This window comes from Salvelinus namaycush, chromosome 25, assembly GCF_016432855.1.
Source record: "Salvelinus namaycush isolate Seneca chromosome 25, SaNama_1.0, whole genome shotgun sequence".
Classification (NCBI taxonomy): Eukaryota; Metazoa; Chordata; class Actinopteri; order Salmoniformes; family Salmonidae; genus Salvelinus; species Salvelinus namaycush.
In genome coordinates this window covers 13,481,259-13,506,375 of record NC_052331.1, presented here as the reverse complement: position 1 = coordinate 13,506,375, position 25,117 = coordinate 13,481,259, and the positions used below count along the sequence as shown (strand labels likewise).

The 25,117-nt window shown below is 42.9% G+C and overlaps 1 protein-coding gene across 1 annotated transcript in view; it reads left to right on the top strand.

Moving 5' to 3' along the window:
* Window positions 1-25,117, top strand: part of LOC120020655 (obscurin-like) — an 84,650-nt gene that overhangs the window by 7,591 nt on the left and 51,942 nt on the right. The window contains exons 6-36 of the mRNA XM_038964359.1: window positions 68-373; window positions 595-861; window positions 1,127-1,233; window positions 1,460-1,628; window positions 2,389-2,661; window positions 2,869-3,147; window positions 4,329-4,607; window positions 5,242-5,517; window positions 5,918-6,199; window positions 6,766-7,041; window positions 7,885-8,160; window positions 8,540-8,815; window positions 9,126-9,428; window positions 9,517-9,759; window positions 9,895-10,161; window positions 10,381-10,650; window positions 11,234-11,503; window positions 15,012-15,281; window positions 15,393-15,505; window positions 15,647-15,806; window positions 18,647-18,802; window positions 18,994-19,098; window positions 19,940-20,206; window positions 20,466-20,735; window positions 20,916-21,182; window positions 21,284-21,550; window positions 21,668-21,934; window positions 22,047-22,316; window positions 22,539-22,808; window positions 23,007-23,273; window positions 23,911-24,150. Of these exons, the coding sequence (XP_038820287.1) occupies window positions 68-373; window positions 595-861; window positions 1,127-1,233; window positions 1,460-1,628; window positions 2,389-2,661; window positions 2,869-3,147; window positions 4,329-4,607; window positions 5,242-5,517; window positions 5,918-6,199; window positions 6,766-7,041; window positions 7,885-8,160; window positions 8,540-8,815; window positions 9,126-9,428; window positions 9,517-9,759; window positions 9,895-10,161; window positions 10,381-10,650; window positions 11,234-11,503; window positions 15,012-15,281; window positions 15,393-15,505; window positions 15,647-15,806; window positions 18,647-18,802; window positions 18,994-19,098; window positions 19,940-20,206; window positions 20,466-20,735; window positions 20,916-21,182; window positions 21,284-21,550; window positions 21,668-21,934; window positions 22,047-22,316; window positions 22,539-22,808; window positions 23,007-23,273; window positions 23,911-24,150 (7,608 nt within the window). The remainder of the gene's footprint in view (window positions 1-67; window positions 374-594; window positions 862-1,126; window positions 1,234-1,459; window positions 1,629-2,388; window positions 2,662-2,868; window positions 3,148-4,328; window positions 4,608-5,241; window positions 5,518-5,917; window positions 6,200-6,765; window positions 7,042-7,884; window positions 8,161-8,539; window positions 8,816-9,125; window positions 9,429-9,516; window positions 9,760-9,894; window positions 10,162-10,380; window positions 10,651-11,233; window positions 11,504-15,011; window positions 15,282-15,392; window positions 15,506-15,646; window positions 15,807-18,646; window positions 18,803-18,993; window positions 19,099-19,939; window positions 20,207-20,465; window positions 20,736-20,915; window positions 21,183-21,283; window positions 21,551-21,667; window positions 21,935-22,046; window positions 22,317-22,538; window positions 22,809-23,006; window positions 23,274-23,910; window positions 24,151-25,117) is intronic.

The following is a 25,117-nucleotide window of genomic DNA, read 5'->3' as shown; positions in this document are numbered from 1 at the left end:
CACTTAGAATTATCTCAGGATGTGTCATACATACATAAGCCTAATCGAACTACATCTCCCTCCGCAGCTGCCAGAAAGCACCCTCCAGATCCCCCTATCGACGTGGTGGTGCGTAACAAGACCGACTCGTCCATCACCCTCCACTGGTCCCCCCCAGATAGTGACCGCCCCGTACCCATCAAAGGGTACATGGTAGAGAGGAGGAAGGTGGGTGCCCAGACCTGGCAGAGGTGCAATGGCATGGAGGTCAGCCCCTTTACTGAGATCACGATCCAGAATATCACAGAGGAGGCCAGCTACCAGTTCCGCATCTCCGCAGTCAACGACTACGGCCAGAGCCAATACATGGAGGTGCCTGGGACCTTCTACCTCGGTGAGACAGAGAAACATCTCATTATTATTACTCCCCCATGTGTCATTTATTTCTCTCCGTCTCTGGCTTAACAATACGAATAATAAACACGAAACCCCTAGCTGTGAGACAATACATCCTATAAACCACGCCCTCTCCAGAGTTTATCACTTCAGTAAAACCCCAGCATGCTGCTTTTGAATGACGCATATTGACGTGATTTATTTGACCGTTTCTTCCAGAGCCCTCTGCAGAGGTGAAGACAGGCCTGATGAACAGCACAGCCATCTCAGGCGAGGAGGCCTCCCTCTCCGTGGAGCTGTCTGCCGTGTGCTCTGGCTCCTGGTCTATCAACGGCCGCCTCCTGCGGAGTGGGGCTGACTACCTCATCACACGCCAAAAGACCACACATACGCTGACGATCCGAACTGTCTTGATGGAGATGAATGGAGCAGTGGTCAAATTTGTGGGCGGTGGCTCCGAGAGCACTTGTATACTCCACGTGAAGGGTAAGCACTGGAATAGAGAGCAATGCCAAGAATAAGATCTGTGGGTTGAATGTGCATGTCTTCATTAGATTGATGCTTAGACTTGCCTTTATAGATGCTCTATATATAGTGTCTTTATGAGTCCTTTTGTATTCATGCTATATAAGCAGTTAGGAACCTCAGTTCCTAACTTCAGTCCCTCAGGTGTTTTCTGTTGGTAGACAGTCCTCATCGTTCCATTAGATTTTACACAAACAACAGCTACAGGTGAAACCTCTATTTGTAGCTCCAGCTATCCGGTTCACCAGTAAGTCCGCTCACACTGAGGTGGTGACCTGCAGCGCCCAGTCCTCCGCCCAGCTGACCACAGAGGTGTCCGATTATGATGCTCAGGTGTGTAGTGGGAAAAGTCCAGATGACTGAATGAATGAATGCGCAAAGTAATGCTTTATTGGTCTGTTAGGGTTAGGAAACTTAAAAGGGGTAGTGTAATAAATACCAAAATAATGTAACTCTTTAGAATTGTTCTGATTCAATTCACTGTGTTAATGAATGTGTTACGCTGACTCTTATGTGGGTTGTGTTCAGCCGAATTTGAACATTTCCTCTAACTCTGTAGGTGGTCTGGATGAAGAATGGACGGGAGCTGAAGATGGGCAAGAAGTATGAGTGCATAAGCACCGACCGCAAGAGGATCGTGATGGTGCACAACGTCACCGAAGAGGACACGGGAATCTATGAGTGTGTCTTAAATGAAGACCGAATGTCCCTGCAGCTTTCTCTAAAAGGTACAACAGTCGAAAGATCAAGAAAAAAGATTCACCTCAACTCCTGTAGTAATCTGTCATGCTAGAAAGAAGAAACCACTCCAATGAGTACATGTATACAACTTATTAATAACTTGTTGGCACCCGGTGGAAAGTGGAAACCTGGTACCTCAGATCCCCATATCCTTTCATTAGAGTTGCAGGAACAGCATATACTTTCACTGAACACCGTTTTTAATTTTTAATTTAAATAAAATTTAAAAAATCTAAATCCAGTGGGTTAGTCAGACCCCGAGTCTTAAAGTGACACAGTGTATCAAATGGAACCTCTAACCTACATTGCCTACAGAAAGCCCCTCTCACACCACGTGACACACAGGGACAGACTGGGCTGTGACAGCGAACACCAGGTGGTAGTGAGCCGTCTAGCATGGAAAAGAGCTCTCTGTCATCCTGTAATAAAGTCCAATGTGTCACTGGTACCGTCCCCCATCTTCCAACCACGCACAGGCAGACACCCACTTATCATATGATGGTGTATGAAATGTAACTGTTTGATTATAATAGAATAATCCAGTATTTGAAAAAGCGAATAAATCATCACAGATAATTCTGTCATTGCATACATTTTTTTCATATTCAATTCCATATGGTCCTTTGTTAACATTTAATTATAACTTTAAGGTTTCAATGGATTGCTGCCACATTTTTATGAATAAAAAAAGTGGACAATTCAAGTTTTTGTTCTTGATGACAAATCCCATCCCTGTTTCTCTTCCAGATGAAGCCAAGTTCCTGAACAAGCCCAGGGGTCCCATGGGGGTGGCGCCTGCCCTCAGCGGGGACCTTGAGTTGAACTGTGAGGTGTCGTCTGCAAGCGGGGTGGTGGTGTGGAGGAAGGATCAGACATTGGTCACTGAGGACCAAAGAACCACCATCGTCTCCAAAGGGACACAGAGGAGACTGGTCGTCAAGAATGTCAAGAGGAGTGACGAGGGACACTACTCCTGCGAGACAGTCGAGGACAAAGTCACATTCCAGGTCAAGATAAAAGGTAAGAGAGAAGGGAATGTCTGTCGAGCACACTGGACAAATAATATCATTGCATTTCAGTTTGTTTAATAACCTAGGCAAATCTACAAAAACCATTGGCCCTTCAGAATCCCAGACTGCCTATGCAAATATTGTTCCTGTTTTTAGTGTTCAACTCTAAAATAAAGGTTCCTGATTTTACTGTGCCATTCTATGGTTGTTCCCACAGAAGCCCAACAGGCAGTCTTCTCCAACAAGGACGCTGTACAGAAGGAGGTGAAAGTTACTCTCTCCCAGAAAGCCACTCTGAGCTGTGAAGTGTCCGACCCCAAGACAGAGGTGAAATGGTACAAGGATGGCAAGCTGCTGACTTCCAGTGAGACAGTCTCCACGGAGACAAAGGGCAGGAGTCGTCTGTTGATAGTAGACAAAATTGAGAAGAAGGATGCTGGAGATTACACCTGTGAGGCTAGAGCAGAGAAGCTGGTCTTTAAAATACACGTTTCAGGTAATATTCTGACTGTCTATTATCTGCTTTTGACAAAGGGTTGCTGGAGTGGTTGTCCATGTGCAAGTCATTCAAATGTAAAACATTTTCCCTCTCAGTCCTTGGAGATGGTTTGGAAAATGAACAACATTTGAATTGCTTCCGCTCTGCTCGTTATCTTAGAAATGTATGCTTGTTTTGTTAATTTCAATATGTTATAATTGAGAATGAAATCGGTGAGCTTATCAGATAAAACATGGTTTGTAGATTTTGGCTTTGAAGTTGTTTCATTGGGTGAATATCATGGCTTCTCAGGACACCTCAATGGTGCACTGTGTCTGTCTCTGAAATATTAGAGTTGTCGGTGGTTGGCATGCTTAACTATCAGTCAATGCTACCCATGTCAATCAATCAATCAATCAATCAATCAATCAATCAATCAATCAATCAATCAATCAAATGTATTTATAAAGCCCTTTTTACATCACCAGATGTCACAAAGTGCTTATACAGATACCCAGCCTAAATCCCCAAACAGCAAGCAATTTAGACGTACATAGAAGCACAGTGGCTAGGAAAAATTCCCTAGAAAGGCAGGAACCTAGGAAGAAACTTAGAGCGGAACCAGGCTCTGAGGGGTGGCCAGTCCGCTTCTGGTTGTACCAGGTGGAGATTATAAGAGTACATGGCCACTAAGCCCAGATCGTTATTCAAGTTGTTCAAACGTTCATAGATGACCAGCAGGGTCAAATATTAATCACAGTGGTTGTAGAGGGTGCAACAGGTCAGCACCTCAGGAGTAAATGTCAGTTGGCTTTTCATAGCCAAGCATTCAGAGGTTGAGACAGCAGATGTGATAGACAGGAAGGGAGAGAGGGAGAGGGCGAGAGAGAGGAGGGGAGGGAGAGAGAGGGTAAAAAAACAGCAGGTCTGGGACAAGGTAGCACATCCAGTGAACAGGTCAGGGTGCCATAGCCATAGGCAAAACAGCAGAAACTGGATCAGCAGCACGACCAGGTGGACTGGGTAACGGGACTGCCAGGAGTCATCAGGTCAGGTAGTCCTGAGGCATGGTCCTAGGGCTCAGGTCCTCCAGGAAGGGAGAGAAAGAGAGAGAGACAGATGTCCAGAGTCGAAAGGTCATGTTTTTAGTGTTTAAACCCTTGTGATGCAACTTTGCCTCTTCATGATTGTTCCCTTAGAAACCCAACAGTCTGCCTTCTACAACAAGGAGTCTGTACAGAAGGAGGTGAAAGCTACTCTTTCCCAGAAAGCCACTCTGAGCTGTGAGGTGTCTGATACCAAGACAGAGGTGAAATGGTACAAGGATGGCAAGCTGCTGACTTCCAGTAAGACCGTCTCCATGGAGACAAAGGGCAAGACTCGTCAGCTGGTGATAGAGAAGGCGGAGAAGAAGGATGCTGGAGAGTACACCTGTGAGTTTGGAACGGAGAAACTGGTCTATAAGATTCAGGTGACAGGTAAGGAGGATCTACTCGCTGTCTGGTTTGCTTTTGCTGGAATGGTTGTCTGATATGCGCATTTGACATGTTTATCTTAGGAAAATATAACTGTTATATATTTATCTGTCCTCTGGGAAGCTTTGGCAAATGTACTGTTAAATTACATTTAGATTTAGTCTCAGTCAGAAACCAATGCCTATTTTGTTGTTGCCATAGTGTTAAAATTTCAATTTTAGGATTAGTTGATTCTATCAGACAAGGGGGTATACTGACAAGGGGGTATGATCTTAATTTGATCACCCTGTTGCATAACAACTTTCCTGCAATACAGGAAATGTGAAACTTGTAGTGTATTTGAAGTTGAAAAATGCTTTTAAAGTTCGTAATTTCCACTTCGACATTTCAGACTTTATTTTGCCTTACGAAAAATGTAGCAACACCTACAAATAATTCACATTTACTGTTGCTGCAGGATTATTTTCCTGCTGAAGCAAACTGGCAAAAATCCTACACCTGTATTTGGCGCATCAAGGTTGTTTTGACCTCTGGCTTGATATTGTTGCTTATTGGGACGTCTCACTGGTCTCTGCCCCTTTTGGCGCTGTGTGTCTATTCCCATTCTATATTTGAACTGCTAATGGTTGATTTACAGAAGCCCAGGCTGTCTTCACCAACAAGGAGTCTGTACAGAAGGAGGTGAAAGCTACTCTTTCCCAGAAAGCCACTCTGAGCTGTGAGGTGTCTGATACCAAGACAGAGGTGAAATGGTACAAGGATGGCAAGCTGCTGACTTCCAGTAAGAGCGTCTCCATGGAGACAAAGGGCAAGACTCGTCAGCTGGTGATAGAGAAGGTGGAGAAGAAGGATGCTGGAGAGTACACCTGTGAGGTTGGAGCAGAGAAACTGGTCTATAAGATTCAGGTGGCAGGTATGGATGTTTTGTAACTATTGGATTTACTGTCCGTCTATCGTCTGCTATAGGGCTTATAGTGGGAGGGATGGTTGTCCTAAAGATATTTATCCAATAAAACGTGTGTTTGACAAAGGTTCTTTCATTTGTTGAGTTGTCTTCCCAAGTTGATGTCTCCTGCAATCTGTGTTGCTGCTCTAGCTCATATTCTGTCTGAAAAGTCTCTTTCCATCTTTGTTGCATAGTTTGTTTGTCTCCGTATCATGTTAGAATTGTTGACTCCCGGTGTACGTTCTGTAGGTCATTGTCCCCATGTCTGTACAGGACAGTAAGGGATGTGTCCTGTGTTTGGTGTTGATACTGTTTGACCCTAAATGAAATATTTCTGCCATTGTGCCCCTCCATGATTGTTCATCAGAAGCACCACAGGCTGCATTCACCAACAAGGACTCTGTACAGAAGGAGGTGAAAGCTAATCTCTCACAGAAAGCCACTCTGAGCTGTGAGGTGTCCGACACCAAGACAGAGGTGAAATGGTACAAGGATGGCAAGCTGCTGCCTTCCAGTAAGACAGTCTCCATGGAGACAAAGGGCAAGACTCGTAATCTAGTGATAGAAAAGATGGAGAAGAAGGATGGTGGAGAGTACACCTGTGAGGTGGGAACAGAAAAGCTGGACTTCAAGATACACGTGACAGGAGGTAAGGAGGAGTTATTTTTTAGTTACATGCCATTTAGGCTTTGGTTGCTGGAATGGTTGCCCATTTGTCTGTCCTACGAATTCAAATTGTATTATTCTTATTTCAAGAAGAGATTTACAGTACCTAGGTCTGAGGAGATGTTAAGGGGCAGACACAGTTACATTTTTAGTTCTGTTTTTATCTTACAAACTTTCAGCTATTTTGTTATTTTCAAAGTGTAATAGGGACCATAGAATTTGTAAGTTCTATCATACAAACAGATAGGTCTGGGGAGTTTTTTAATTGGTCGTTTTGATTCCTCACAACAATGTCCTTTTAATATTGTGTCTTGTTTGACTGATGTTGCTCATGGGGATATCGGAGTGCTCTGTTTCCTTGCTTGTTGTTCTGGTGTGTGTGTACGTCTCCGTAAAGCATTTGAATTTCCGATGGTTGACTTTGCGAGGCTGCTCAATGTCCAATGCCTCCCGTATTTGTCCAGTCTACAGATATGGTTCCTGTTTTGATGTTATATTGAGTGAAAGGTTTTTCATTTCCATTATATCCTTCAACGGTTCCTCCTTCAGAAACTCAGGCTGCCTTCTACAACAAGGAGTCTGTACAAAAAGAGGTGAAAGCTACTCTCTCCCAGAAAGCCACTCTGAGCTGTGAGGTGTCTGATACCAAGACAGAGGTGAAATGGTACAAGGATGGCAAGCTGCTGACTTCCAGTAAGACCGTCTCCATGGAGACAAAGGGCAAGACTCGTCAGCTGGTGATAGAAAATGTGGAGAAGAAGGATGCTGGAGAGTACACCTGTGAGGTTGGAGCAGAGAAACTAGCCTTCAAGATTCAGATGGCAGGTAAGGACATATAAAGGTGCTGTCTATTATTGTTCCCCAGAAGGCTTTGGAGGCTAAATAGTTGTCAATATACACTGAGTGTACAAAACATTAGGAACACCTGCTATTTCCATGACGTAGACTGACAAGGTGAATCCAGGTGAAAGCTATGATCCCTTATTGATGTCACTTCAATTAGTGTAGATGAAGGGGAGGAGACATGTTAAAGAAGAATTTCTAAGCCTTCAGACAACTGAGACATGGATTGTGTATGTGTGCCATTCAGAGGTTGAACGGACAAAACAAAATATTTAAGTGCCTTTGAACGGGGTATGACAGTAGGTGCCAGGTGCACCGGTTTAAGTGTGTCAAGAACTGCAATGCTGCTGGGTTTTTCACGCTCAACAGTTTCCTGTGTGTATCAAGAATGGTCCACCACCCAAAGGACATCCAGCCAACTTGACACAACTGTGGGAAGCCTTGGAGTCAACAATGGGCCAGCATCACTGTGGAACGCATTGAGGCTGTTCTGAGGGCAAAAGTGGGTGCAACTCAATATTAGGAAGGTGTTCCTAATGTTTTGTACACTCAGTGTATGTGTTCTCTACATTGTCTATAAATGTTTTCCCTAAAGAAAATAGATATTATACTGTTGTGTTGTTTGATTGGTTTGAAATGTCTGTTTTGCTTAATTGTCTTCTGCTTTAGAAATGCAGATGGTTAATTTATCTAGCAATTGTATATATTTATATCCTATGTGTCTGTTGTGTGTAAGATATGGTATCTGGTTTGGTTATTGGGATTATTTGACCTTGAATGTAATGTTTCTGGTACTACCATGCATCTCCATTATTGTTTTCTCAGAAACTCAAGCAGCTTTCTCCAACAAGGAGTCTGTACAGAAGGAGGTACATGCTACTCTCTCCCAGAAAGCCACTCTGAGCTGTGAGGTGTCCGACACCAAGACTGAGGTGAAATGGTACAAGGACGGCAAACTTCTGACTACTAGCAAGACAGTTCATATGGAGACAAAGGGCAAGACTCGTCAATTGGTGTTGGACATTGTGGAGAAGAAGGATGCTGGCGAGTACACTTGTGAGGTTGGAGCAGAGAAAGTTGCCTTTAAGATACAGGCGGCAGGTAGGGACAATATGAAAGCTGGCTGTCTATTGATGTTTCTCTCAAGGTTTTGGTGGTTGAATGGTTGTGAATATACAGTGTGTGCTCTACATTGTCAACATGTGTTTTCTCCCAAGCGAAGAGATGTTATACCGTTGTCTATTATGATTGTTTTGTTCATGTTGATGTCTGATTTGTCTGTTTCTGTTTGTTGAATTGTCTTTGTCTCATAATGCTTGAGAAATGCTGATTTTTAACTTACTCTGGCAATATCACTTGATGTCTCCTTTGTCTGTCATGTACAAGATTATGTTAATGGTTTCTGATTTGGGGTTGGTATTGTTTTACCCTGAATTGGGGGTTTCTGATTTTACCATACCCTTGATTGATCCCCATTCAGAGGTCCAGGCTGCCTTCACCAACAAGGAGTTTGTACAGAATGAGGTGAAAGCTACTCTTTCCCAGAAAGCCACTCTGAGCTGTGAGGTGTCTGATACCAAGACAGAGGTGAAATGGTACAAGGATGGCAAGCTGCTGACTTCCAGTAAGACCGTCTCCATGGAGACAAAGGGCAAGACTCGTCAGCTGGTGATAGAGAAGGTGGAGAAGAAGGATGCTGGAGAGTACACCTGTGAGGTTGGAGCAGAGAAACAGGCCTTCAAGATACAGGTGGCAGGTATGGATGATATGAAAGCTGGTTGTCTATATTGATATCTCTCTCAAGGCTTTGGATGCTGAATGCCCCCCCCCCCCCAAAAAAAATGTTATATACTCAAGCCGATGTTCTCTGAATGCCTGTTTTTGTTGTAGATTTCTGTCTCTCGGTTGCATATTTGTGTCTATCTAAAACTATATTTGAATTGCTGGTTATTGACTCCCAGTCCCATGTATATCCCATGTAGAGATATGCTTCCTGTATTTGTTGTGTTCCACCCTAAATGAAGGGTTTCTAATATTACTGTGCCATTTCATGATTTCTCCTTCAGAGACTGCCTTCTCCAACAAGGAGTCTGTACAGAAGGAGGTGAAAGCTACTCTCTCCCAGCAAGCCACTCTGAGCTGTGAGGTGTCCGACACCAAGACAGAGGTGAAATGGTACAAGGATGGCAAGCTGCTGACTTCCAGTAAGACCGTCTCCATGGAGACAAAGGGCAAGACTCGTCAGCTGGTGATAGAGAAGGCGGAGAAGAAGGATGCTGGAGAGTACACCTGTGAGGTTGGAGCGGAGAAGTTGGCCTTCAAGATAGAGGTGGCAGGTAGGATGTCATTGACTTTCAACAATATGTGTTGTACCCAAATGTCTTTGCTATCACCTCTATATTAACAAGTCTCCTTTTTTGTTTCTAGAATCCTCTGCCAAGTTTAAAAAAACTGCAGTGAAGGGTGCATGCAGTGTTCAAGCAAGTGAGAAGATTGTTTTGACCACTGAGTTGACTTCGGAGAGTGCCAGTGTTAAGTGGTTCAGGGACGGTGTGGAGTTGAAGGAGAGCTCTAAGTATGACATGAAGAGAGAGGGACATTCTCGTACCCTGATTGTGAAGTCCACTGAAGTCAAAGACAGTGGCACCTACTCATGCCACACTGCTGACGACAAGCTTGAGTTCAAAGTTCAAGTCAAGGGTTAGTTTGCTTTTCATTCGTCAGAACAATTGATTGACGGGCTAGTGTTGTATGTTTCTGTGAGTATAGTCAATACCTATGAAGATCCTACATATTCCATTTAGCTAATGAAATGCTGGCCATGTTTCCCTTCAGATTCACCGCTGAAGTTTGTGGTGCAGTTGCAGCCTGTAGTCACAGAGCTGGGTGGTACACTGACCCTGACCTGTGAAATGAACCGAGCCTTAGGGGACGTGCTCTGGCGCCACAACAGCTGTGAGGTCAAACCCGGCGGCAGGTTCTGTGTCAGCACTGATGGTCCCAAGCGGGTCTTTACTGTGACAGGAATGGCAAAAGAGGATGAGGGAGAATACAGCTGTGAATGCAAAGATGATAAGACCTCTGCCAAGGTCTCCACCAAAGGTAGCTGAGGCTTTGTTTTTATTAGATTTACAACTTGGTCACTGACTACTACAACATGAACTGTAGTTACAGACATATACAAGATACAGCATACAGTAGTTACAGACATATAGTCAAACACACTAGATGTTAAGCCATTTATTTCCATATTAACACATTTTCTGTGTTCCTGAGTCTAATTATGTCTCCAAATAATATATTATTTTCTGTCCTTTTCAGCACCCAGACTGGTGAAGCTGACTTCCAAGCTGAGCAACGTCGCTGCTGTGGAGGGGAAGGAGGCCATCTTCAAGTGTAGTGTCACCCCAGCTGACGTCAAAGTGAAATGGTTCTGCAACAACGTGCCCATCACTGCTGGGCCTAAATATAAGATTGAGCATGGGGGCACCAGCCACTCCCTCACCGTCACCTCAGTGAGTCAGGATGATGCTCAAGAGATCAGCATTGATGCAGAGGGCAAAACCTGCAGTGCTACCCTCCAAGTGCAACGTAAGAACCAACCTCCATTCGCTTTAAAGGTGCACTATTGAGAAATAGCTCCGCAAGTTCCTGTTTGATAAAATTCGAATAGTTTGCCTAATTTCAGTTTTATGTGACCAAAAGAGCAAGTATAGTGTAGAGAATCATTTTACCATCTAAACCGCTGTGAAATATCTTTTCCATAACCAAAAATATTGTATTTTCAACTGTTTGAAGCTGGTGTACAAAACCAGAAGTAAAAGATGCAAAAGCGAAACTTAAGAACGAGAAGCATAGAAACAGAACAGATGTACTGCTTCTTGGACTTGCTTTCAATGAGAATGACATCTATAATGCACATTTCTATGTGAATTTGGTCAGGTTGCCCAAAAAGTTACATATTGCAGCTTTAACACTTACGGTATAAAAAATATGCACATTTCCCATGGATATGCTTCTGTTCTGTAAAATCCTCTGATTATCTTCATTGATTGATATACAATTACAGCCATTGTTTACAAAAATGTAGAAGCCTTCTAAGCAACTTTGCTTAGAAGGGCTACAGTTTTCAGAAAGGAGTTGTAATATCTGTGTTTTCTTTGTGCCCTGACAGTGGAGCCGGTGATGTTCAAGAAGAAGCTGGAGAATGTGATGGTGGTGGAGGAACAGAAGGAGGTGAAGCTGGAGGTAGAGCTGAATAAACCCTCTAAAGAGGTCAGGTGGATGAAGAACAGCGTGGTGCTACAGCCTGGAGGCAACATGGAGATCAGGGTGGACGGAGCCAAGCAGACCCTGGTCTTTAAGAGTGTGACTACGGCCGATCGTGGCTACTACTCCTGTGAGACCCTGGACGACAAGACCCAGGCCAAACTCACAGTGGATGGTAAGTAAGAATGGTGTCCTATTTACAGCTGCGGTAGTTTTATGGTTATGTAGAGTACCTACAGAAACTATTCACACCCCTTGACTTTTTCCACATTTTGTTGTGTTACAGCCTGCATTTTAAATGTATTAGATTTTGGTCACTGGCCTACACACAATACCCTATAATGTAAAATATATATATATATATTTTGACAAATTAATAAAAAATGAAAAGCTGAAATGTCTTTAGTCAATAAGTATTCAACCCCTTTGTTATGGTAAGCATAAATAAGTTCAGGAGTAAAAATGTGCTTAAAAAGTTACATAAGTTGCATGGACTCACTATGTGTGCAATAAAAGTGTTTAAAACCTCTTTGGGATAGGGGGCAGTATTTTCACGTCCGGATGAAAAGCGTGCCCAAAGTAAACTGCCTGCTACTCAGGCCCAGAAGCTAGGATATGCATGTAATTGGTAGATTTGGATAGAAAACACTCTAAATTTATAAAACTGTTAAAATAATGTCTGTGAGTATAACAGAACTTATTTGGCAGGCGAAACCCCGAGGACAAACCATCCAGGAATTTTATTTTTTGAGTTCACTGTGTTTTCTATTGGTTTTCTATGGGAAACTAGATTTATGAGGCGCCTGGTTGCAGTTCCTATGGCTTCCAGCAGAACATCTAGCCTTAACAGGTTTGATTTTTGAATGACTACATCATCTCTGTAGCTCACACATACAGTACAGTACAGTTACCTGTATGGTCCCTCAGTCAAACAGTGAATTTCAAACACAGATTCAACCACAAAGACCAGGGAGGTTTTACAATCCTTTGTAAAGGGCAACTATTGGTAGATGTGTAAAGCAAAAAAAGCAGACATTGAATATATCCATTTGAGCATGGTAAAGTTATTATTTATGCTTTGGATGGTGTATCAATACACCCAGTCACTACAAAGATACAGCCGTCCTTCCTAACTCAGTTACCGGAGAGGAAGGAAACCACTCAGGGATTTCACCGTTAGGCCAGTAACTGTGACAGAAAAAAACTGAGGATGGATCAACATTGTAGTTACTCCACAATGCTAACCTAATTGACATAGTAAAAAGAAGGAAGCCTGTACAGAATAAAAATATTCAAAAAAATGCATCCTGTTTGCAACAAGGCACTATAGTAATAATGCAAAAAATGTAGCAAAGCAATAAACTTTTTGACCTGAATACAAAGTGTTATGTTTGGGGAAAATCCAACTGGGTACCACTCTCCATATTTTCAAGCATAGTGGTGGCTGCATCATGTGCTTGTAATCGTTAAGGACTGGGGAGTTTTTCAGGATAAAAAATAAACAGAATTGAGCCAACCACAGGCAAAATCCTAGAAAACCTGTTTGAGTTTGATTTCCACCAGACACTGGGAGATGATTTCACCTTTCAGCAGGACACAAGGCCTAAACTGGAGTTGCTTACCAAGAAGACAGTGAATGTTCCTGAGTGGCCGAGTTAACGTTTTGACTTAAATCTGCTTGAAAATCTATGGCAAGACCTGAAAATGGTTGTCTACGACCAATTTGACTGAGCTTGAAGAATTTTGACAAGAATAATGGCCAAATGTTGCACAATCCAGGTGTGGTAACCAGAGTGTGAATTACACCATGACATTGGTGGGGGGGAGGGGCGGAAAATTCGGGACATCTGAAATGGGTCTGAAACTGTCTCTGTGAAAAAACGGGATGGTCACCCTAACACACACTGCCAATTTACTAGGCTAGGCTACAATGTATGTGTATTACCATAAACTTCAAATAGGCCTACCAGTAGCCAGTGACGTAGTGTAAAAAAATAACAATAATAGGTGAGTAAACTCTGATTACCGGTCACGGTGAAAAAAGTCACTCTCCCTATGCTTTCAATGCATTTAATTTTTTAAAAGGTGGGTGAACGGTGTTTACTTGCGTTTACCCTCCACTAGGCCTACACCACTGCCTGTAGCCTACCCTCTCAGCCAACGCAATTTTAAACACATGAACACACGCAGAACAGGTAGCCTACATTCAATATAATACATGAGTTGAACCAAAACATGTTTTACACCCTAGTTCATGAGTTAATGCTTGGAGTCTTCACAGATCTTGTGACATAAAACACGACCTTTCTTTCCTTACATTTATGACGGTGTTATTTTTCATTATTTACCGTTTAACAATTGAAATAGAATATTGATCTTAAACCCTGTTAAATGGTTTAAACCATGAGAGAGAGGTGGGGGTATTTCGTTCTATTGGAAGGTTTTATTTTCATGTTTACCACTGTGCAACATATTTACCACTGCATTTTAAACAAATAGGAGAATGGTTAAATTAGCATTATTTAGAGACCCCACCCAAAGTCTGACTTTTGTTACATTTAGAGGAGCTAACGTCTCATTCAGGGTAGCTGAGGCCCCCCTGGTTCTCCTGTAATTTGCACCGTGTGGAACGCTCTTAGAGACTTACCCAGAAAAACTCACAGCTGTAACCGCTGCCAAAGGCGATTCTAACATCATCGGACGTGCTACATTGTCATGCTGCTGCTCCAGTTTCAACTGTTCTGCCTGTGGCTATTGAACCCTGACCTGTTCACCAGACGTGCTACCTTGTCCCGAACCTGCTATTTTTTTACCCTTTCTCTCCCTCTCTCTAGCTCTCCCTCTCTCTCTCTTCCTCTCTACCGCACCTGCTCTCTCGACCTCTGAATGCTCGGCTATGAAAATCCAACTGACATTTACTCCTGAGGTGCTGACCTGTTGCACCCTCTACAACCACTGTGATTATTGTTTGACCCTGCTGGTCATCTATGAACGTTTTAAACATCTTGAAGAACGATCTGGCCTTAATGGCCATGTACTCTTATAATCTCCACCCGGCACAGCCAGAAGAGGACTGGTCACCCCTCAGAACCTGCTTCCTCTCTAGGTTTCTTCCTAGGTTCCTGCCTTTCTAGGGAATTTTTCCTTGCCACTGTGCTTCTACTGTACATCTGCATTGCTTGCTTTATGGGGTTTTAGGCTGGGTATCTGCTGATGTAAAATAAGGGCTTTATAAATGCATTTAATTTATTAACATGTATTGACTCAGGGGGTTGAATATGTATCTATTAAATACTTTTTTATTTTAAAAAAAATTGAATTTTTATTCCACTTTGAAATTTCAGAGCATTTTAGTAGATTGTTAACCAAAAAATGACAATTAAATCCCTTTTAATCCCACAACAAAATGTGGAAAAAGTCAAGGTTTGTGAATACTTTGATGGCACTGTACATGTATACAGTAATTAGCCCCTATTGAGTATAGTAAGTCACAGACAGTATTCTCTAATATTACATGCAGTTTGATAGAACATTTGATCCCCACCCAGATACTCAGACTATTTATATCTACAATTTCAGTGCCAAGAAGAGATGTACAGGACACTTACTGATGATGCTGTGTAACCTATCATTTTATGCATATTCCAACACACCTAAACATTCCCTCTGTCTGTATTTCACAGTGAAAAAGATTGAGGTGGTGAACGGCCTGCTGCCGGAGGTCAAGGCCCATGAGAAGGAGACAGTGACCCTAGAGGTGGAGCTCAGCCTGGCTGACGTGGAGGGCTCCTGGACCAGGGACAGCGTCAAGCTCAAGGCAGGGTCCAACTGCCGCATCACGGCCCTGGGAAAGAAGCACGCCCTCACACTATCCCAAATCAAGATGGAGGATGCAGGAACAATTGCCTTCCAAGCAGAGGGGGTCAAAACTTCTGCCAAACTCATTGTTACAGGTAGGTTATATCCATTTTCGACGAACAGTAAACTATTCATCGAGTTGAGTGCTAATTGAGGTGGCAGCTGTTATTTGAAGGTTGTGCTTATTGGTGTTGGGGGTTTCATAGAACCTGTGGCTATGATCTCTAAACCCATGGAGGATGTCAAAGCCCCAGAGAAGGAGAAGGCAACACTTGAGTGTGAGGTGTCCAGAACTAATGCTGAGGTCAAGTGGTTCAAGGTGAGAAAACATATTCCAGTAAGTCATGGATCTGTAGTCATGAAAAGTGAGAAAGTGTTCAAAGTCAGCAATTTTATTTGCATAATTGCATAATTGTGTATACAATTAAATCATTTTTACTAAAAGACCACTGTTTCTTAGGGTGACATGGAACTGAAACCAGGAAAGAACTTTCGCATCCTCTCCCAGGGGCGCACACGCAGCCTGCTAATCCACAAATGTTCACAAGAGGATGAGGGCATATACGTCTGCCAAACGTCTGATGACAACACATCAGCTAAACTCACTGTTCATGGTATGAGTCCCCATATGTTATTCATATGGTACAATACACTGTATGTTATGCAGTCCAATGATACTGATTGTGTAATAAAATCAAATCATTTTATAGGCTTGTCAATGATAGTTGTACAGTACTTTGTTGTACAGGTAGTTAAAAATAGTGAGTGTCACACTTTGAAATCACCGACCTTCTTCTTACCAGATACGGTGGGGTCCGATCTTATTGACAGACTTGATAAAGATGAGCAAAATTGACTGTATAAAATAAATAATTCAAATATTAAGCTATATTGTATGCTCCAAAAAAAATGAAAATATATTTATTTATACGAATACAATTGCTCAGAGAAATTGATTTTGTTTAACAAGTGATTAAAACAAATGTCAAAAAGGTGGGGGTCAAAATTATTGACACCCCTTTTTTCAATAACTGTCAATACCTCACCTTGCGAGGATAACGGCACAGAAGCTTTTTCAAAATTGTTTTATGAGAACACATTGACAGGGATCTTAGAAACATTCCTCAGAATCCTTCCAAAAAAAGGATATCAAGAATCTGGAAGGATTCTGTACGTAGGAATGGTCTACGATCCCTTACAATTGAGAAATAATGTGACTAAACTGAATACAAAGAAGAACAAACTATACTATAAAACAAAGACAATTGATATAAAGAATGATAGTAAAAAAATTAAAAAATTGGGACAAAAAGGCAAACTCCGCTCTATCATTCATTTAATCAGATGGCTCATTCACCACAAAACCCACTGATATTACCAACTACTTTAATGATTTTTCTATTGGCAAGTTTAGCAAACTTAGGCGTGGCATGCCAGCAACAAAGGTTGACACTACACATCCAAGTATAACTGACCAAATTATGAGTACTGTAAAGTGAGTGTGGAAGAGGTGAAAAAATATTGTCTATCAACAATGACAATCCACCGGGGTATGACAACGTGGATGGAAAATTACTGAGGATAATAGGGTATGATATTGCCAATCCTATTTGCCATATCTTCAATCAAAGACTGATAGAAAGTGTGTGCCCTCAGTCATGGAGGGAAGCAAAAGTCATTCCGCTACCCAAGAATAGTAAAGCCCTCTTTACTGGCTTAAATAGTCAACCAATCAGCCTGTTACCAACCCTTAGTAAACTTTTGGAAAAAATGGTGTTTGACCAGATATAATGCTATTTTACAGTAAACAGATTGATAACAGACTTTCAGCATGCTTATAGGGAAGGATGTTCAACAAGCATAGCATTTACACAAATGACTGATGATTGGCTGAGAGAAATTGATGATCAAATTATTGTGAGAGCTGTTTTGTTAGACTTAAGTGCAGCTTTTGACATTATCGATCATAGCCTGCTGCTGGAAAAACGAATGTGCTAAATTGTGGATAAAGAGTTATCTGTCAGATAGTGTTCTTTAATGGAAGCCTCTCCAACATAATCCAGGTAGAATCAGGAATTCCCCAGGGCAGCTGTCTAGGCCCCTTACTTTTTTCAATCTTTACTAATGACATGCCACTGGCTTTGAGTAAAGCCAGTGTGTCTAAGGAATGCGGATGACTCAACACTACACACGTCAGCTACTACAGCGACTGAAATTGAGCAAGTTGAGGTGTCTAAATTGCTTGGAGTAACACTGGATTGTAAACTGTCATGGTCAAAACATGTTGATACAACAGTAGCTAAGCTGGGGAGAAGTCTGTCCATAATAAAGCACTACTCTGCCTTCTTAACAACACTATCAACAAGGCAGGTCCTACAGGCCATAGTTTTGTCGCACCTGCCACAGAGGGACCTCGGAAAATTACAATTGGCTCAGAACAGGGCAGCACTGCTGGCCCTTAAATGTACACGGAGATCTAACATTTAATAATATGCATGTCAATCTCTCATGGCTCAAGGTGGAGGAGAGATTGACTTCGTCACTACTTGTTTTTGTAAGAAGTGTTGACAAGCTGAATGCACCGAGCTGTCTGTTTGAACTACTGGCACACAGCTCCGACACCCATGCATACCCCCCAAGACATGTCACCAAAGGTCTCTTCACAATACTCAAGTCCAGAACAGACTATGGGAGGCACACAGTACTACATAACGCAATGACTACACGGAACTTTATTCCACATCAGGTAACTGATGCAAGCAGTCGAATCAGATTAAAAAAACAGATAAAAATACGCCTTATGGAACAGTGAAGACTGTGAAGAGACAAACACAGGTACAGACACACGCATACGCACACACACGCTAGCACACTCACTCTACACACACGTACAGTATATTGTAATATTGGTGTATGGTGGTATTATACTTTTTTTATTGTAGATATGTAGTGGTGAAATAATGTTATATGATGTACTGTTTCATCTTTTGTTTTATGTGTGATATAAGTGCCTTAATGTGTTTGGACCCCAGGAAGAGTGATGGGGATCCATAATAAATACAAATACAATGGGTTATTCAACTCATAAAAAGGCTCAGTGCTGTTATCCTTGCAAGGTGAGGTATTGAAAACACGTGTCAATAATTTTGACCCCTTTTTTTTGCAAAAAAAAAATATGACTTGTTAAACAAAATCTCTTTGTCTAAGCAATTGTATTAGTTTAAAATAACATACTTTCACACTTTTTTCAGCCTACAATATAACACAGTATTTGAATAATTTATTTTATACAGTCATTTTTGCTAATCTTTATCAAGGGTGTGAATCATTTCAGACCCCACTATACATAGCTAAAAATCTATGTAAAAGAACGGCCATATTCCATTCAGCATTAGATGTGTTGAAGACTTTCTAATGTCTCTTTTTATTGTCTCTTGTGCTTCTCGCTCCACAGCCCGAGACGTTCAAATAGTGAAGAAGCTTGAGGACGTGGAGGTGATGGAGAAGGAGAGCGCTTCGTTCTTCTGTGAGATCTCTCACGATGAAGTGGACTGCCAGTGGTTCAAAGGCGACACCAAACTCAAAGTCGGTGACAACATCAAGATGAGACAAGAGGGTGAGGAGAATACACACATTTGCCATACTTTCCAAACACATGTTTAGATGTCCATTTTTGTGATAAACACTCATACATTTTAGTAATACACCGTTTTTGAATAATTATCATTGATCAATTAGGACAAATTTACTATTTCAGTGTTTTAACATTCAGTACTGTTCTTATAAGTTGCCTTCTTTCAATTAAAGGTAAAATCTATGTGCTGCTGTTTAAGTCGGTGACCCCAGAAGACTTTGCTGAGATTAAATTCACAGCTGAAAAGGCCTCTTCAACAGCCAAACTGACAGTGAAAGGTAAAGTCTATTTCCAGCATGCTTTCCCTATAGCATGGCATTTACGGCATGATTGCTAAGCAACATAGGATATAATAATATATTCAGGTCAGCACATCACAATATACTGTACATAACAAATTCAAATAATTCACTAGCACTCATTAAACATGCCAATGGTGAACGCAGTTCTCTATCCATAACTCAAATCTGAAAAATATTATGTCAACTGATCCAGTTAGTCAATTGCTCAGCCAGTCAGACTGTCCTCTGTGTCTTCAGAGTTATTTTCCTGAGATTTATTTTGGTTCAGCAGCCAAACGTCTGTGGGGATGATACTGCATTGGCCTCTTTTAGACCGGAATATTGGTGTTTTGTATCCCTGGCCAGAGGGCTACATCCTTAACAATTTGTAGAGGTTTCTCTGGGAATCCATGGTGCTGTCTTTCTTTGACGTATGGCTGCTATACATCCTCTGGGAACCTGAACCACAGAACCTAGATCCTAGGGTGACCTAACTACCCTCGGGAACTTTCTCTCGTGTTGTTTATGGTGATCCCTCTGTACCAGGCCAGGAATGAGAAGGTCATGCAGTGGCTATCTGAGCCCCTCAGGATGGTGGAGTTGATGGAAGACAGCACATGATAAATCACTGTTCCTTGGGAGAGCCTGTGGATGTGAATTGCACAGGGAGATGTGGAGTTGTTTTCTTTGGCGTACTGACCCCTGTTGAGTACTTTCTGTTCCCTGTCTTAGTTTAGTGCTACTTACTGCTTTGATGTATGATAGTGTTTCGATATGTTTCTGTGGTACTGCTAAGTATGGCTTCCTTGTATTGATACGGTTGTTATTGTTACTGTAGAGCTCCCTGTCCAGTTTGTGAAGAAGCTCAGGGATAAGTTAGCCTTGTATACACACCGTGGGTTCTTGGAATGCCAAGTGTCCCGGGCCAGCGCCAAGGTCAAGTGGTACAAGAACAAGAAGGAGATCAAGCCCAGCAAGAAGCATGAGATCAGCAGCGAGGGTATATACCGCAAACTCACCATAAACGACGTGGGCTCGGATGATGAGGATACTTACACCTGTGACGCCATCGATGACAAGACATCCTGTAAACTTCTTGTGGAAGGTAACAGGAGGAAATCCAGGACATTGTCTATTGTAAACATGTAAGAATTTTCTTTGAAGTGTATTTTTATAAAGTATGATGTGGCTTTATAAAAATATACTTCCGAATCTCTTTTAGCACATATCAATACTTCAGGACACAGGACTACCAGTCAATGAGTGAATGTAAATAGCACTCTTAACAGATCCCTAAAGAGTGTAATTAAGAGTGATTTTACCTCAAGTATGACCTAAACCCTCTGTATCTGTGGTCCCTCTAGAGCAGGCCATCAGCATCGTACGGGAGCTAAGTGCCGTGGAAGTGACTGAGCCCTTTGCCGCCTTCTTCGAGGTGGAGATCAACATCGACTCAGTCAAGCCCCCCAAGTGGACCCTGAATGGTGTGGCCGTGCAGGAGAGCGTTGACGTGGAGATGGATAAGGAGGGCTCCATGCACCGCCTCACCTTTAAGAAGACCAAGGCGTCCATGACAGGACCTGTCCAGTTCATGGCTGGCAAGAGCAAGTCTGTGGCCCAGCTTACTGTCAAAGGTCAGAGGCTTCTCCATACACAGAACATGGAACCAAATGGTTATGTCAGACTACCATGTTCTCAGTGGGTATAGCTGGTTGAAATTACGTTATCATAAACAGATTAAAGTGGGTTAGGAGCATGCTATATGACTTGCCTATGATCAGAGCTGTTTGTTCTTCTTATTCTCTCAACTACAGAGCGCCGTCTTGAGGTGGTAGAGCCCATTAAAGATATGACAGTCAAGGAGAAGGGCTCAGCCACTCTGAGCTGCAAGTTCTCCGCCGCACCCAAAGAGGTGAGCTGGTTCAAAGGGCAAACCCTCCTGGATGCTTCCGACAAGTACAACCTGAAACAGGACGCTGTGAGGGCTCAGCTGACCATCCAGAAGCTGACTGGGGAAGACACTGGGGAGTACCGCTGTCTGTCGTGTGCTGCCGAGACCAAAGCCACTCTCACTGTAGAGGGTACGTTTTGTATCAGATTTCGGTGTTGATTTGACTTCAATGCTGATTGCTTTGCTGAGCGTTGATGGTTCAAATTAGATGTGTGCTGTGTGTTATTGCAGTTCGGAAAGTGGAGATCACCAAACACTTGGTGGACACAGAGGTGGATGAGGACAGTGATGCAGTGTTCACCTGTGAGATCAACTACACTGATGAGGAGGTGCAATGGCTACTCAATGAAAAAGCACTCTTCTCCAACGAGGTCAACACCATCACACACATGGGCAAAGTGCACACGCTCACACTCAAGAATCTGGCACCTGAAGATGGGGGCACCATCATCTTCAAGGTTAGGGAAATCAAGGAGGGTGTGACCCTAAAAGTCAAAGGTAAGGACTCATGAGCTAATTTGGTCCAAGTGAAAATACTGTAGTGTGGAAGTGGGACTAAAGAATATGTTAAACATCTTTGACTGGTGCTTGTGATCTCAATTTGCATTCCTCCAGAGAAGCGTGCAGTGTTCCTCAAGTCTCTGGATGATGTGGTGGGAGAGGTGAAAGGTATGATCACCCTGGCTTGTGAGGTCTCCAAGCCCAGGGTCTCCCCCACCTGGAGGAAAGATGGTACGATCCTTACCACTGGCTCTAAGTATGAGGTCCTGCATACAGGCAAGTCCCTGGGTCTGATCATCAAGGATGTTACCAAGGAAGACGCAGGGGAGTACAGCTGCGACCTGGGAACTGAGCTTTCCAAGTCAAAGGTCACTGTGAGAGGTGTGTATGACAAAGCTGCATACCTTGCAAACAAATTACTATAGTGTGCTGAAGCAGCAATTGTGTCATCGTGTCTTTGAAACAAAAACTCCTCTCTCCACCCTTTATGTAGACCTGAGCATAGGTATCACCAAGCAGTTGAAGTCCGTGGAGGCGATGGAGGGAGAGACATGTAGCTTTCAGTGTATTCTGTCACGGGAAAGCACTGACGAGTGTTCCTGGACCTTCAATGGCCAGACCGTGGCTAACGGAGGACGCTTCCAGGTCTCCAGTACAGGTCGCAAGTACATGCTGGTTATCAAGGATGTGACACCAGCCGATGCTGGTGAGGTGGTCTTCAACATCAAGAACCTGAACTCCAAGACTACCTTAGCTGTTGAAGGTCAGACATCTTTACCAGTTGAGGTTCTAACGTCAATCTGCATGGGTTTTAGCGTTCATGGTTTTGAGACTTTGGTCAACTGATCCCTGAGGTTATCGCAAAGTTGGGTATGTAGACCATTGAGATAAAATATATCACATTTCTGAGTTTGTTTGTTGCATGTAATTGAAAGGAAATTGAGCCATCCTCAGAATTAAAACAAATAATTGAAATTTGTTCCAGGCAAAGCTCAATCTGTATCACGGGAGCTGCAGAGCATTAGTGTAGTCTCAGGGGAGGATGCTGTGTTCACCTGTGAGGTCACACAGACCAGGGCCACTGTCCAGTGGGCCAAAGATGGGAAGGACATCAGGAAGAGTGAGAAGTATGAGATCAGTAAAGAGGAGAGGGTCATGAAGTTGACTGTCCACAGTGTCACTGTTCAGGACTCTGGGGAATATAGTTGTGAGGTTATCGGAGGGGCCACTACCAAGGCCAAGCTGGAGATCAAAGGTAAGTCTGACAAGTTCCCTTCACAGACACCTTCAATTGTTTAATGGTTGTTGATTACTGGATATTCATGTATCATTAACCATGAACTACCACTTTTAAACCGTGACTGCTTTTTAATGTTAATAAATAACAAAAAGTGTTCCCTCTCCTACCTCAATGCTCTCTGCTGTGCTCCTACCTGAATGTACCTTTCCTCAGAGCCAGTCCACAAGTTTACCAAGGAGCTTAAGGACAGCGAGGTGGAGGAGGAGGGCTCAGTGACCCTGCAGTGTGAGACAGCCCAGCCTGCCTCCAAGGCCACCTGGTCCAAGGGAGGCGTGGAGCTGAAGGCCGGGGGACGCTATGAGATGAGTCAGAAGGAGACCGTCCTCCACCTCACTATCAAACAGCTGGAGGAGAAAGACGGCGGCACTTACACCTGTGACGTGGGCACTGCGACGATAACGGCGAAGGTGACAGTCAAAGGTAAGACCTTGGTCTATATACAGTATAGATCTTTTCTTTATAGTGCTTTCAATTACTATGAGATCACCAAACAATTTATAGTGAATTGATATTACTTTTGACTGAAATTGTTGTATGGTTTTGCAAATTCCTACTGTATGTTAATAACTTTTTTTAATGTAGTAATTACAGACACTGAAAATGAAAGATTTGCTGACATGCTGACTGCAGTGCATAGCAGGGCACAGAGCTTTGAATTAATGTTGAGAATTTAGATGCTTCTTCAAAAATGTTTTGTGAGCGATTAGGTTGTCTCCGTCAACTTTTATTGATCGGTACTTGAATAATATTAGGAGTTATATGAGCAATAGTTTGTTTTTGGTATCTTGGAGCTGACATTTTAACATCTAGTAAGATTGACTCTCCTGCTTATCTTCTTGAACAGACAACATTCATTCGTTGCAACTGTATTGACTGAGCATTATTCATGTCCCTTTGTTTTGCCTTATTATATGCTGAATGTTTTAACATTTGGGAGATCATTCTTTCCAACTGTCTAATCCCATTCTGGTTGGTGGACAGGACACACATTATGCTCAGAACAGCATGTGTCTCTTGTCTCTGCTTTCCGTCATGGTCTAAGATCTGTTTCATCCAGGTCAGACAGTGTTCATAGTGGAGCCACCCCAGGACGTTGAGTGTTTCAAGGGGGACCTGCCCTATCTGGCGCAGTGGTATCTAGACCAAATCCCTCTGCAGCCCACCCCCCTCAATGAGATCCAGGTATCTGAGGGGGGTTTCTACTCTCTCGCCGTGAGCGAGCTGACGCCTATGGACTCAGGCACCGTCTATGTGGTGATTGGGGATAAGAGAGCGTACGCTTCACTAATGGTCAAAGGTAACTCCCATGGCCGGGGCCATGGTTCGAATTATATGGAGGCTAGAGGGGGCTGGGCACTCTCATAACAATCCTGCCCCCCCCCTCCCCCCCGTCCTATCTAGCAGATCTATAGCTGTGGTAGAGACGAGAGACAGAAGTGCATCACTGCATTTTCTCTCTTCTTTAGTTTCTCTGAAAATAGAAATGATACTTGCTTGACCATTAACGTTCATCTAGACTCGTCGTTGCAGTGGGCATTTTCAAATGCACAATTTATGCAATATCATAAGTGACCACGGCTGGTGTCCTCGATGCCTGTGGCACCATTCATACCATCAGATCTCAGTCAACCATTCTGTAATGATCTTTGTTGGTCTTGTTCATCATTCTCTCATCTTTGGGTCTATCATCCTCAGAGTAAAGAGAGAAAGATTAGATTATTGAAGGATGCATACTTTATGTACAGCGGCATCCCTGATTCTTAGACTCTTAGATGTCCAGTTTATTAGCTCACCAGATTTCATCTATATTTTTTGTAGCCATCTATTTACCACCACAAACCGATGTTGGCACTAAGACCACACTCATCGAGCTGTATAAGGCCATAAGCAAACAAGAAAAAGCTCATCCAGATGCGGCGCTCCTAGTGGCCGGGGACATTATTGCCGGCAAACTTAAATCTGTTTTACCTCATTTCTACCAGCATGTCACATGCAACCAGAGAAAAAAAAACTCTAGACCACCTTTACTCCACACATAGAGGCGCATACAAAGCTCTCTCTCGCCCTCCAATTGGCAAATCTGACCATAATTCTATCCTCCTGATTCCTGCTTACAAGCAAAAACTAAAGCAGGAAGTACCAGTGACTCACTCAATACGGAAATGGTCAGATGACTCGGATGCTACGCTACAGGACTGTTTTGCTAGCACAGACTGGAATATGTTCCGGGATTCATCCAATGGCATTGTGGCGTATACGACCTC